We start from the raw sequence: 14,481 nt of genomic DNA on the forward strand, positions 1-14,481 counted from the left end.
CAGAACAACATTCATTCTCTGGTGTTGTTTTGTACGTTTTCCAAACAATTTGAAGACCGTATTGTTATTGCTGTTACCGCTGGTATAGATGTTGAAATGGATACTGACATGTGCAAAGTGAGAGATACAATCTCAGTGCACCGATACAACCTACGGCCATATCAAATTACATGTTCACATTACATTTCTCATATGGAGAAAAAAAAAACTTTTTAAAGGCTACACATGGGCTCTATCCTCATCCCCAAACATGAGAACGCGCACAAACACAAACAGACACACTGTCTTCATGCTGCGGCACTGGCATCTCTCTATGGAATTCCAGTATGACAGATGGACAAAACCCACTTTCCCCACTGTCACACACAGAAACACTGGGGATTCAGAGGAAGGTCATGTCTGTGTGTGTACTGAAGTGAAGTTTTATCTGTCCTTCTTTTTTTTATTAAAACAAATTCCCGTCTCATACCTAGAGAAGGTGAGGAGTCCTCTGAGCATGCGAACATGCTGAGTGGGCTGAGCAGCCAGTGGAGAATAGATGAGCATCTGAGCCACAGACTGTTAAAATATGATATATGTTCAAGCAAAGACCATCTGCAGCAGGACTTCATCATGTGTGGCCAGCACACAGGGATCAGGGGACATCATGGCATACATACGAGCACCACTTGTCGAACATAAAGATCGGATAAAAACTGCAAGTAGGTTGCATTTAAATAGAATTATTAACAGGCTAGAAGAGAGAGAAGTTTTTCAAGTTTGGATCAAAGCTCTTAGAAGAATAATGAATAAAATTTATTCTGCTAGGTTGTTACAAAATGTTTTACAAGCATATGCAACGGGGACACGAGGCCTCAGCTATCATATTCCCCTGCCGGTTCCACTCTGGGGATGTAAGAGACCCAGCTCTGCTATTCCCATCTCAGGCTGCAGGTGTGGAATAGGACAGGAAAAGATGCGGGGGGAGGAGCATGGGGCAAGGTGGTCGACTTGGGAATGAATATAAAGTGAAAGCACATAGTTTGGAATTGCAGATTACCCTGTAAACTATGTTAAGCCCCTCTGTTAGAGCATGTGGTGCTCTTTTCCTAAATTGCATATACAGGGAGTGCAGAATTATTAGGCAAGTTGTATTTTTGAGGAATAATTTTATTATTGAACAACAATCATGTTCTCAATGAACCCAAAAAACTCATTAATATCAAAGCTGAATGTTTTTGGAAGTAGTTTTTAGTTTTAGCTATTTTAGGGGGATATCTGTGTGTGCAGGTGACTATTACTGTGCATAATTATTAGGCAACTTGACAAAAAACAAATATATACCCATTTCAATCATTTATTTTTACCAGTGACACCAATATAACATCTCCACATTCACAAATATACATTTCTGACATTCAAAAACAAAACAAAAACAAATCAGCGACCAATATAGCCACCTTTCTTTGCAAGGACACTCAAAAGCCTGCCATCCATGGATTCTGTCAGTGTTTTGATCTGTTCACCATCAACATTGCGTGCAGCAGCAACCACAGCCTCCCAGACACTGTTCAGAGAGGTGTACTGTTGTCCCTCCTTGTAAATCTCACATTTGATGATGGACCACAGGTTCTCAATGGGGTTCAGATCAGGTGAACAAGGAGGCCATGTCATTAGTTTTTCTTCTTTTATACCCTTTCTTGCCAGCCACGCTGTGGAGTACTTGGACGCGTGTGATGGAGCATTGTCCTGCATGAAAATCATGTTTTTCTTGAAGGATGCAGACTTCTTCCTGTACCACTGCTTGAAGAAGGTGTCTTCCAGAAACTGGCAGTAGGACTGGGAGTTGAGCTTGACTCCATCCTCAACCCGAAAAGGCCCCACAAGCTCATCTTTGATGATACCAGCCCAAACCAGTACTCCACCTCCACCTTGCTGGCGTCTGAGTCGGACTGGAGCTCTCTGCCCTTTACCAATCCAGCCACGGCCCATCCATCTGGCCCATCAAGACTCACTCTCATTTCATCAGTCCATAAAACCTTAGAAAAATCAGTCTTGAGATATTTCTTGGCCCAGTCTTGACGTTTCAGCTTGTGTGTCTTGTTCAGTGGTGGTCGTCTTTCAGCCTTTCTTACCTTGGCCATGTCTCTGAGTATTGCACACCTTGTGCTTTTGGGCACTCCAGTGATGTTGCAGCTCTGAAATATGGCCAAACTGGTGGCAAGTGGCATCTTGGTAGCTGCACGCTTGACTTTTCTGAGTTCATGGGCAGTTATTTTGCTCCTTGGTTTTTCCACACGCTTCTTGCGACCCTGTTGACTATTTTGAATGAAACGCCTGATTGTTCGATGATCACGCTTCAGAAGCTTTGCAATTTTGAGACTGCTGCATCCCTCTGCAAGATATCAGAATCAGAATCAGAATACTTTATCTCACTATTTTTGACTTTTCTGAGCCTGTCAAGTCCTTCTTTTGACCCATTTTGCCAAAGGAAAGGACGTTGCCTAATAGTTATGCACACCCGATATAGGGTGTTGATGTCATTAGACCACACCCCTTCTCATTACAGAGATGCACATCACCTAATATGCTTAATTGGTAATAGGCTTTCCAGCCTATACAGCTTGGAGTAAGACAACATGCATGAAGAGGATGATGTGGACAAAATACTCATTAGCCTAATAATTCTGCACTCCCTGTACAGCATTCCCAATCTCACGCTCTCTCTTTTCTCCAGTTTAGAAAAATGACAACAATCAGCAAGACAATTTGTCATCCTCACTTTTTGGAGAACTTTGGATGGTTATGAGCATGCGTCTATTTACATCTGGATTGCTAACATTTTCTTTCCTTGAAATAATATGACTTTAAATCATTGTGTGAAATTTGCCACCTACTTGACGTTACCTGTATATTAGTCGAATAAAATGTCAAATATACAGTCACAAGTGTTTTAGTTGTAATTCTTAGTCAGCTGAAAAGTTAATGTAATCTGTATAATCATAATAATTATTAATCATTATTAATCTAATCATTAGTATACCTCATCATATTCCCTTGTCTTTAAGACTTTCAGCCACGTTTCATGGTCCCCATCACTGAATAGAGTGACGTGGCTGAAGCGATACAGCAGGTTCTGCGGTCAACACTGAATAGAGCTAGCATCCATATATTTTTTTGTTTTTTGAGCAAATCAGAGTGAAAACTGTGTTGCAATTTGCTCAAACTACTGACATAAAAGTTCAATGCAATAAAAGAAATTACTGGACTTTTCAAATTCAAGGTTAACTTACAGCTATTGAATAATTCTGATAAGCGAAGACATTCATTCATTGTCAGTGAATGTGGGTTATGGTGCTAAGCCTCAATATTCAGACACCCATGTCCCGCAGAGAGGACGAGGGGGGCTGGAGCGAGTCTCGAAGTCACATTGCTCATTTAAGCGCACACCTCAGGAGACCAAACTTACCCCTTCTGGTCAGAGCGGCCTCTCAGTTGAGGTGAACTTGTTTAACAGCCTCATCTCCACAGCGCAAAGGGCCTATGCTGGACGAGGGGAATGGCTCAAACACCTGCTCACACGCAACTCCGAGCTGTCACATACAGTTAGGCTCACGCGACCGAGCGCGTCTCCCCTCCGTTCACTGACACCGTGCTGCGGATTTGGCGGCCGCCCTCGCGCCTCAACAAAGGCCCGGGCCTCCCCTGTTTGTCTCGACAATTTCAGTGAGCTTATGCACATCTCTCACACACGCGCTCGCGTGCGCGCAAGTCTTTGAGCTCCAGGGGCTACAGCCACGGGCCGGCCACGCGCGAGCCGAAGCGCGTCAACAGGAATTGGATGGGAGTGGGAAGAGGAGGAGCTTTAACGTGAAGGTTAAAACCCGGAGCCCCCTCAGAGTGACCCGCACTGAGAGGCTGAGCAGCTCCGCACAAGGAGACGCCACTGAACTTCAGCGCTGCTTGATGGACGGTGTGACCGAGCTGTGATCCGTGGAGAAAGGACAAATATCATCTGACAGACTTCCTGAGGCGGTCCCGGGACACATCAGCACCGGTATGTTTCATAGCGCAGCCGAGAGAGGCTCTGCGGGTCTCACATGTGAGTGAGTCAGTGTGGACACACTGTTTACACGTAATTTACATTTTAATGTATCTTACAGGCAACTTGCTTTCAGTTTAGAGTACCAGATTTTTTTGGCATAGGGATTTTATTTTGAACTAAAGCAAGTGCACGTAAAGTCAACAAGAAATTAATATATCTAATGAAAAAAGTACAAAAGGCTTATCTTAATATACTTCAGCAATAACTGCTTAGGCACGCAATTTGTGGGGAGACATTAATATTTCTGCCTTTGAAAATGTCTATTTGAATTCAGACTGAGCCCTCTGTCAGGCTACTGATCTGCGGGATGTCGATCTTTCATTTAATCCCATGGTCGTTGCTTCATCCACGGAGTAAATCCTGTGATGGCCCAGATTAAAGTCCTGTCGGTGACTTGCTGGGGCATTACCAGTTCACAAGTTGACCGGGATTACCCAAAGAACAAGGGAAGGGGAGAAGACGGGTAAAGCAGATAATACATATAGGGGAAAATTCATGTAGCTATAAAAGCATTAAAAGCCATCACCTCTCTCTGCAGCTGTAATGTTTGGCCAATCAGAAGTACATGAGGCTGAGAAGCGCGCATCAGGAACTGTCCGGTGCTGAAACCGTCGGCCCGTTTGAGGACTTATTTGTGCAAAAATAATGGTTTTAAAGGTTATTGATGTTTATTCCTTGTGACTTAAGACTTGTATTCACTAACCCCAGGTTACCACGGCCATCAGACCCCTTAATTCACCCCTTAACCTTCCCCAACCTTAACATCGTATAATCTTTCTGGGAGTCAAAGGAGCTTGCTAAGAAAAGCGTCTGGACTTCTTTAAGTTACTTGAAGACGTTTCACCTCTCATCCGAGAAGCTTCTTCAGTTCTAAGGTCAAATGGTGGAGAGTCCCAGATATCGCCACCATTTGACCTTAGAACTGAAGAAGCTTCTCGGATGAGAGGTGAAACGTCTTCAAGTAACTTAAAGAAGTCCAGACGCTTTTCTTAGCAAGCTCCTTTGACTACGATGACCTGGATGACTGAGAACCTTCACAGACAATCTTTCTGGGAAGTAAGTTAAGTTATGTTTCTAGATGAAAAGAACAGGAAAAGTATTTTTTCGCTAATCGAAAGATCTTACAGCAAAGAGAAGCAAACAGTGACAGAAATACACTAGATTTTTATACTTGGTCTTATACTTAATTTCTTTCATTTAATTTGCAAACTTTTGATTTTTTATTTCCACTTCCGTTTGGTGAGGTTTAGGAACCAAATAGTGTTGGTTAGGTTTAGGAGATTATGCTAAAATATCCTTGAACAATATTAACCACCTGCTATATTTTGTAGTCATACATGATTAAAACAACAGTCAGAAATTAGTAACATTAGTGGCAATGTCATTACAAAATTATTTTATGATGCATTAAAAACATGATCCAGAAGAGATTACATGTTCCTTGAAAAACAAACGATAATACTGATGAGCATTTGTAGGAGGTGGGGCTGTTAATTATGGCTAACACACCTTTATTATGAAGCCAGGAAAGATAAACTGCTGATCACCTGCTGATTTATGAAGAGCTGTTTAATCCACTGGAACACTTATAATCTGAGACAGGTCCAGAATCACCAAGTTCAGTCCAAACAAAAGCTGCTAAGTATTCCTCTTTAGTGGTGCTAAAAAAAAATTAAATAAATAAAATAAAAGTTAAAAGGAGCAAATTCACACGTGAAAAGGCTCTGATCAAAATATTACAGAAATAAATATATTTCAGTGCATTATAAATTATTCAGAATTTAGGTAATACTTATGTAGGATGACCTCAGTGACCAATAACCTAAAATATACATTCCAGTTTAATGCAATACTTTCAACAGCACATGACTTTAGGAAAAAACCCCAATATTTTGTATTATCATATGTTTAGGAAAAACAGATAACATTCATAGAATTTCAAAACAAATCCTAGTGTAAGTACAGTCACTGTATGTATTACAGTACTCATGTTGAATGCATTGCTTTATATAAAAGAAGAAGCTGGAAACCAACAACAACGAACTTGACAATGATGAATCTGAGGTCTAATAAACAATACTGTCTGCTATTATTACAGCATGTGTGTCACAAAGATCTTCTTTATTCTCTATTTTTTGGCAGATTGCTATGATGATAAAGCCATATGTTAGACAAGGGGAGGGTGAGGAGGTCGTCAGCCCTCTGCAGTGGATGGACGGAGACATGAGCTCACCTGATGGGGATCCATCGGCCCCATCGCACAGCTACAGAACAGGTGACATGATCCAACAGGCCAGAGAGATGGGGAGTGAGGACGCAGAGGAAGATGAGGAGGACAGAGAGGAAGGACCAGAGGATGAATCAAAACGACGAGGGCCTAAGAGAAAGAGGATGACCAAGGCCCGGCAGGAGCGTTTCCGTGCGAGGCGAATAAAAGCGAATGCCAGGGAGCGCTCGCGTATGCACGGCCTAAATGATGCACTTGAAAACCTGCGCAGCATCATGCCCTGTCACTCCAAAACACAGAAGCTGTCCAAGATCGAGACGTTACGGCTGGCCCGCAACTACATCTGTGCTCTGTCTGAGGCTCTGGAGGGGGGCCTGTCCACAGAAAGCAGGGCTTTCATGGAAACGCTGTGTAAGGGACTGTCACAGCCCACGACCAACCTGGTTGCCGGCTGCTTACAGATGGGACCAGCTCCGGGTCCTGGGATGAGGCCTGAAGACAGACATGGAGGTCGGCCACCACCTACACTTGGTGGCATGGTGAGCTACTCCTCTCCAGGACTGCCAAGTCCCCCATATGGCACATTTGACTCAGCTCACCTGCTTCACTTGAGGGCGATGAAGGGAAGACCCTATGAGAATCACTCACCAAACGAGTACAATGCTGGTGGCGTGGGAACCCCTCCATATGACGGCCCGCCTACACCACCTCTCAGCATCAGTAGCAACCTGGTGGCCAAACAGGAGCCTTCACCTCACTACCCACCTTCCCACCGCTACTCTCCCACCCCTGTGGAGCAGGTGCTGTATCATACACATACCGGATATGATGTACACTTAGAGGGGCCATATGACTCCTATCATCCACCGCACATGCCTCCCCGACAGATTACATCTGTCTACAGAGACTGAGGAGGATCGGTTCCACATCAGCCTTCAGTACGACTTGAAGGATGGAGTCCCGTCCTTCACAAACACTCAGGCTGATTTAAAGAAGCTGGCTCTCTCTCAGTAGACAGACTGGTAGTCAAGCACTGTAGAATAGTTTGTTTTTTAACACTTGTGGAACATTTGCACAGTAGAGTAGCACTACTCAGCATTGCTAGTATTAGAAAATATTTGACTTAAACCAATAAATTGTTTTCCAAAACTCATTTACCAAATGATATAAGGACATAGCAGGCTGCTGCTGTCCAGCTGCCCGGGTACTGTAAAATAAGCACTTCTAATTAAGCTTTGGTAACACCAGATATTATTCCACATAAAGTATTTTTAATTTATTCGTTAATTTAAGATGGTGTAAATTAATTTTTTTCTGATGTGTGTGTTTTTGTTTTTTTTGTTTTTATTTGTACATATTTGTAGTCCAAGCTTTTCTTTGTCACTTAGACTCATCCATCTAATATCTTATCCTTGTTTTGTGTCCAGTTTTTTGTTCCATTATATTCAAGTTTCACACTTGAAACCATTCATTTGTGGGGATCAAGCTGATCTTCTGTGAGTAATGACCGAAGAGAGAGATATTTGTTTGTTTGTCTTTATTTTAAATTTTCTGTAATGTGGAGGTTTGCAAAGGGGATCGCGGAGAAGCAAAAATTGTAATTCTCAGGTTAAAATTGTAAAGAAACTGCAACATATGACTGTTTTTCTTTTCAGTCTTGTTTCCTTTGGGACAATTGATGTTATTAAAATACTGAAAGTTCAATTAAGTCTGTTTTTTCTTTTGTTTACTACTTGATGAAATGTTTTATTTTTAAGCATATATATTCATCAGAATCCATCGTTTAAACACTACCAACATTAACACGCCTTGTTTACTTGCTACTTTGTTTCTCATTTTTCTCTCCAGATCTCTGTGGTTTAGCGGCACTAATCCCCGGTGCCGTCTTTTAATGAAGGACGAATGTGCGAGGCAGGATTGCAAGATAAAGATTTATGATTAACATGGCTGCCCGCCTTCTTAGGCTTTCTACTTCTCTGACATTGCGTTGGCATAATCCTGCCCTGACATCCACCCAGGCTGCAACTTAACACTTGTATTATACACATTTAATAAATACATTTCAAAAAACATTTGAAATGCTGGAATCAAATTTTAAAAGCCTGGAAATAAACAGCCAGAGTGAGAAAATGATGAAGATAAAAGCAAAAACAAGAGAGACCTGATTTGACAGCAGCCAGTCTTGCTTTATAGTCCTTGCTGGTCACTTTAAGGGCCACCCACTGAGAGGTCAGGGAGAGGGGTCAAGAGGTCATGGGTCAGTGGTGGGAATGGTCACTGAAGGAACACTGGTGACCAGTTTCTTCATCACGTTGCCGGTCATCTTTCTGCGTGTTTCTGCCCTGCCTTCATCTTTTCATTCAGAGCAGCGAGCGTTAAGTATGACGTTAGAGGTTATATTTTGGCTGAAATGCTCCTAATCCCGATAAACACGCTGATGAACATCCCACGCATGACCTGCACTGGGAAAAAATATATCGCTTTGTTTTCACAAGGATTAGTATAAGCCTGTGCGTGTATTTGTAATGCATTTGCACTACTAACCAGGAAAACCAGGGACTAACTTTGAGGGGGCAGGATGAATAACAAATAGCAGGACATCTCTCTGCTTGTTGGAGACACAGACGATCCCCAGACAATTAACATGCGGAGTGTTCCTACATGATAAATGATGGACGGCTGATCGACCAGCGTCTTGAAAAAGAAAAAGAAAAAAAAAAGTTTTGTGATTTAAAAAGGACACTTCTGCACACAGGAGAAAGAAAGGACTGCATTCACCCTTAACCTTTTGACCGTTGACCCCTCTGACATTTAATATCAACGATGCCTTTTATTGAATAAATGCAGAAACTGTTCACAGTGCCTCATTTACATGTGATGTTTTGAATAATTTCCCAATTATGTCAATTTTCCCAAAGGAAACTTGCAGCTTGGCAACATTTATATGAAAAAATTAGACAAATGCAACAATTCAAGCACAGTTTAAATCAAGCGCCATCAAGTCTTAGTAGTTAGAAAAGGGTTTCAGTCATATTTATGAAACCAATAAAGTTTTAAGAACAATAAGTGTATATATTTGTGTCACTCTAACATCATATGGAACAGTAGCTTCCTGCTGCCTGAATATAAGTACCAAATTATCTAAAGAATACGTGCTCACTTATGTGAATCCACAATTTGTGCGTCTGTGAGAGAGACGCACAAACTGTGGACCACCATCCACCTCACGTGTGGATGGTGGTTGTGTTATTTGGGATGAAACAGTATTAAGCAGCTGATCAGAGCTCAGTGTCTGAATGGTGTCATTTACTCGTTAATCCAGAGGAGAGAGGGGCAGTCAGTGCAGCAGCTCCTCTTCTCCATTTGATGCGCAACAGTATGCAGCTGCAGCGCTTACTCAGCTCAGCATCTAATGCACGGTTAAACAGATCCTGTTTTGGAAGAATTTGAAGAAAAATGAGTCTTCTGTTGTGAATATGCTCATTGTTATTTGTGTTTTATTAATTATTATTATGTTAGATGACAAGAGGTCAGGACAAAATCTATAATGAAGGAGGGAGGAATCTCACTGCCACCTAGTGGTAGAAGTTCATTCCTGCAATATATGTATCAGCTGCATGAGATATAAGCATTTGGCCACTAGGTGTCAACATTACACAACTTCTACAGTCTTGGTCTTGACTGAAGTCTGTAAAGCATACTGTATTAATAAAAATACAACAACTGTTTGACAAAGACACATTTGGCATCGAGTGACTGGCATTCGTTTACAATGAAAACCCCTCAGACTAAATACGATGGAGATGAGATAATTTCTCAAATACTTCCTTTGCGATGACTGTGAAGGTAGACACATAACAAAAGAGACATTTGGTGAGAACTCCTCTGCTAAACACAGTGAGCCAGCAGAGTGAGCAGGGAGTGGGAATAGAATTAACCTATTTACAAGTAAACTGGTTGATGGAGTGTGTTTGGATGAGAATAATCAGGCTAATGAAGATACCTGGGGACTCTGCTCTATCAGAGAACTGCATGCTGTCCTCTCCATCCAGCAAGTGATCATATCAGAGTCTAATTATTTACCGTGAAAGGACATGAAAAAGGATTAATCAAGGAAATCTGACTGATTAAATCTTCAAAGCCAGCACTGAAGTGCATCGGCTATTAGGGAAGAAGGTTGTGGTTGGGGCTTTTATCCTTGAGGGGGGGAAATGAATGATCAAAAAAAGAAAAAAAGAGAAAGACAGTGCTCTCCAGGACTGTTGGCACACTGAGTAAAGGAGAGGAAAGAAACACAAAAAAATGGCTAGAAAAACAACACAGCTGGCACGATTTGAAGAAAAAGTGTTTTTTGATGCTTTTTAAAATGCTTTTTGGTAAACTTACCTTTGATTTTATGTGATAAGATTTTCAGAGTTAATGAGGCAAACAATGTGTTTTGTTTCTGATGAAAGTGGAAGCTAAATATAGAAACAAACACACTATTTGATTAGTTAGATAATTAAAGCACTCCCAGATGGCAGTAGTCTCTCCTAGCAGGACAATGCACACGTCAAAGAAAAATCTCAGGAACACCAGAAGGAACATCACTGGGAGCCTTATAGCACTGAGCTGGTCTCCAAATTCCTGAGAATGTGATATGATTAAGCATATTTAGGACTCAGTGGAATAAGACTGGAGCCCTACAACCCACAGCCCACTGGACCTGTATAACGTACTACCAGCATCCTGGTGTCAGACCTGATAGGACGACGCCATGAGGGCTCACAGGTCAGAGCAGGTTTAAGAAGATAATGTTAACTTGTACAGCTGACTGGTGGACACATTATAAAGTGTTTTCAACCAGTTTTTAAAGATTTACCTTTGCATGTCATATATAAAAATTTCAAGAAATACTTCATATTTGTTTAACAATAAATATGTACAGATACAAATACAGTACAAATTTGTCAGACCATCTGCCATAAAAACAAGAAAACAAACATTTTTTAAATCTGAAACTCATTTAAAACTAAACATTGTGTTGTTAGTTTTATGGTTATGTTGTTATGTTATTCAAAAATATAATTTTAATTAAAACACTTAATTGCATTACTGCAATTATCATTACAGAAACATAAAAGCTGATTTTGGTATTTACCAAATCTGTTCATTTAGGGCATCTGTGGCATTAATTTGTGTTTACATATAAAACTATAATTGAGGTATAAGTATAGTTTACTAATTATAATTTTGCACTTTTACCTAAGAAAGAATCTTTTTTTAATTAATCTTAAATGGATAAGTTCTACTTGTAATTGAGTATTTTTACTGTCTCCTGTATTTATTTAAGTTTATAAATATTTTTTAAGCCGAATTAAAATGAATTTGTGTCAGTATAGTTCCAGTGGTCAGTGGTGTGGGAGAGAGGTTAGCCAAACCACATCTTTCTGCTCAAGTAAAAGTTTGTGGATTGAAGAAGAAGTTGCGTCAAACTAACCTGCTGCACACATGAAAGGAGAACAGAGACGTGAGCAAACACTGAAAATCCATATATAGATCACTGAGGGAGGAATGCAATGCACTGCATTACTCTGCAGGATGTTACGGTGAGCCATCTTATAAAGGTTTTATGACAGAGAGAGATTAGTTAAAGAGCAAAGGACAGGGCAGTCAGAAAATGTGTGTGTGTGTTGTGTGTGTGTGTGTAACTGTATCCGCTGATGAAATGTGCTTACTGCTCCAGTTTGTCGTCCTTCCTCACTGTCCCTCAACCTAACCCCTTATCTGGCATGGTGCCAGAAGCTGTTGGTGTGTTGCTTTGTCCGTAATAAACATGCAAATGAAATAAAAGTGAATATGTCTGCCTTAAATTAAACTGGGATATAAGTTTACATGAGCACATCCTTAGAAGAGTTATAAAGTGACCCTGCCAAGACTGACTGGACGCTACCATTAAGGCTTTTACAGCTTGCATTAAACACTTGGTGTTTTTAAATGGCCTGTCTCATTTACACAAGAGCACTTCACACACTCAGTGTCTTTAAACTGTTCACATCATTTTAATAGACTGTAGTTAGCCACGCATTTATTCCCCATATTCCTCAGGTGACTACTTGGAGCGCACAAGGCAGACTAGAGCTCAGACCGTTTAGTGTATCAGAATTAGACTGACATTTACTTGATATTGGGCCATGCGTCAATCTCACCTCAGCCCTTGCCTCCTTCTGCTCCACCTAATACTCCCCTACCTCTCCAAAATGACACTCGCAAGCACATTTAGGACATCTGATCTGAATCTACACCTTAACTGGCAGAAAGCAGGAAGCAACATGGTAGCGCACAGGAGTCCCACAGTATCATGTTTGTAAATTTTGTGTGACTATCTTCATCTCGCAGCCATCCACATTTAATTTCACCATCTCAGCTATACCAGTGCTTCGCTTTAGATGTTTCAGTAGGTGAGAAATGGAACTGGGTGGCAGAGAGGCTGAGAGTGTTTTGGATTTGCAGTGGATCAGCATTTTAAAGAAGGCCACCTAGTGTAAAATTTACCTCCTGATGTTCGGTGCGTGATGTGAGTGAAAAAACAGAGTGTGGCACCAGGAGGCTGATGTCCTCAGGAAGTTGCACAAGTGGAGACAATCAGTGCTTTGTCATCCCCACTATACCTCAGTGATTACTGACAAATCCGAACTTTTAATATCCTGATTAAAAGTTTGGAATGATGGAGACGGGAGAAAAAAAGAAACATTAAAACTGAAGTGCACCAGTTAAACTGGTCATTATGCAGTATTTAAAGCTGCACCAGTTAATGTTTTGATAAAAATGTTGATTTAACCTGATTTTGCAGCTGTTTCTGTTCACTTCTTGCCGCTCTGACTGGATTATTTCCAGCAGATACTGATGGGTGTTTTCAGCTCTGATGAATTCAGAGTTGATACTCTGGCAGCTACAATTAATTCCTGCACAATCAAAGGACACAAGCAGAGCTAAAACAGAGCTTTTCCACAGTGTGTCTTCTGTGCTGTCTCCCTCCCCTCACCCCCAACGGCAGATGGCTGCCCCTCCCTGAGCCTGATTTCTTCCTGTTAAAAGGGCGTTTTTCCTTCCCACTGCCGCCAAGTGCTTGCTCATAGTGAGTTGGCTGGTTGTTTGGGTTTTTCTCTCTGCTATAGTAGGCTCTTGAACTGAGCTGAATTGAATTAAACTGAATTAAAAGAGAAACCAAATGAATGAATGTATGAATGCTTATGGTGGTATCGCACAGTCATACACTATATATAAAAGATGGAAGTTGCTATAGTTTTTTATTATGTTTTTGAAAACTTAACTTGATTGTTAACTTTTTTTATAAAACTTTTTATAGCTTGAAGCTTGAAGGATAAACCGTATAAAATATATATATATTTTATATATATTTATATATATATTTTATATATATAAGATAAGATAAGATAAGATAAGATAAGATAGAACTTTATTAATCCCTCGGGTGGGTTCCTCTGGGAAATTCGACTTCCAAAAAAAGCACAGCAATGACCAAAGTTACAGTTACAGAACTGTTATATATATATATACACACACACACACACACACACACACACACACACACACACACACACACACACACACACACACACACACATATATATATAACTTTTATAAAATGGCAACTTAAATGCCTGCTTACTGACTGAAATAAATATAAAACGAGATTATTCGATATACTGATCTAAAGCATTTAATAGGGGTCTCACTTTTGCAAAAGTGCCCAAATTGAGGGCTGTTCAAAGATAATGATGTGAAGCTAAAATGTTGTAAATCTTCATAAAGTTTCTAGCAACTTAAATTCTTACATATTGTCCATCTGTAATATATATAAGCCTTTCTGACACATTTGCCAAACTGAAATTTATCAGCTTGTGGATAACAGGGACTGAACCGATAAGCAGAATCATCAAGCACATGTGGACAGAGCAGGATTTGAGCAAAGGGTTTTGACGATTGTGTAAATAACTCAGGCTTTGCTCATAACTCATTATAACAACCCGGTCATTCAACAAATGAGCGAACGAACCCTGTGGGGCAGAGCCATTTGTGTGGGAACCTGTTTCAAGATCAAACAAGCAAAAAGAATACACAGTTTATCTGTCCATAAGCCATCTGTTTCATCCACCAATTACACTTC

At 40.7% G+C, this 14,481-nt stretch overlaps 1 protein-coding gene across 1 annotated transcript; it reads left to right on the top strand.

Annotated features, from left to right (window-relative positions):
* Nucleotides 1–6,232: 6,232 nt before the first annotated feature.
* Nucleotides 6,233–7,813, top strand: LOC146709540 (neurogenic differentiation factor 4-like). Its single transcript, XM_085458041.1, has one exon. It carries the CDS (start codon nt 6,233–6,235, stop codon nt 7,220–7,222), a length of 990 nt encoding a protein of 329 aa, XP_085314167.1. The 3' UTR covers nt 7,223–7,813.
* Nucleotides 7,814–14,481: the final 6,668 nt, after the last annotated feature.

The sequence above is a fragment of the Copadichromis virginalis genome, linkage group LG5, assembly GCF_057382275.1.
Source record: "Copadichromis virginalis isolate Kocher_CV1m ecotype Utaka linkage group LG5, C_Virginalis_male_GT1.1, whole genome shotgun sequence".
NCBI lineage: Eukaryota > Metazoa > Chordata > Actinopteri > Cichliformes > Cichlidae > Copadichromis > Copadichromis virginalis.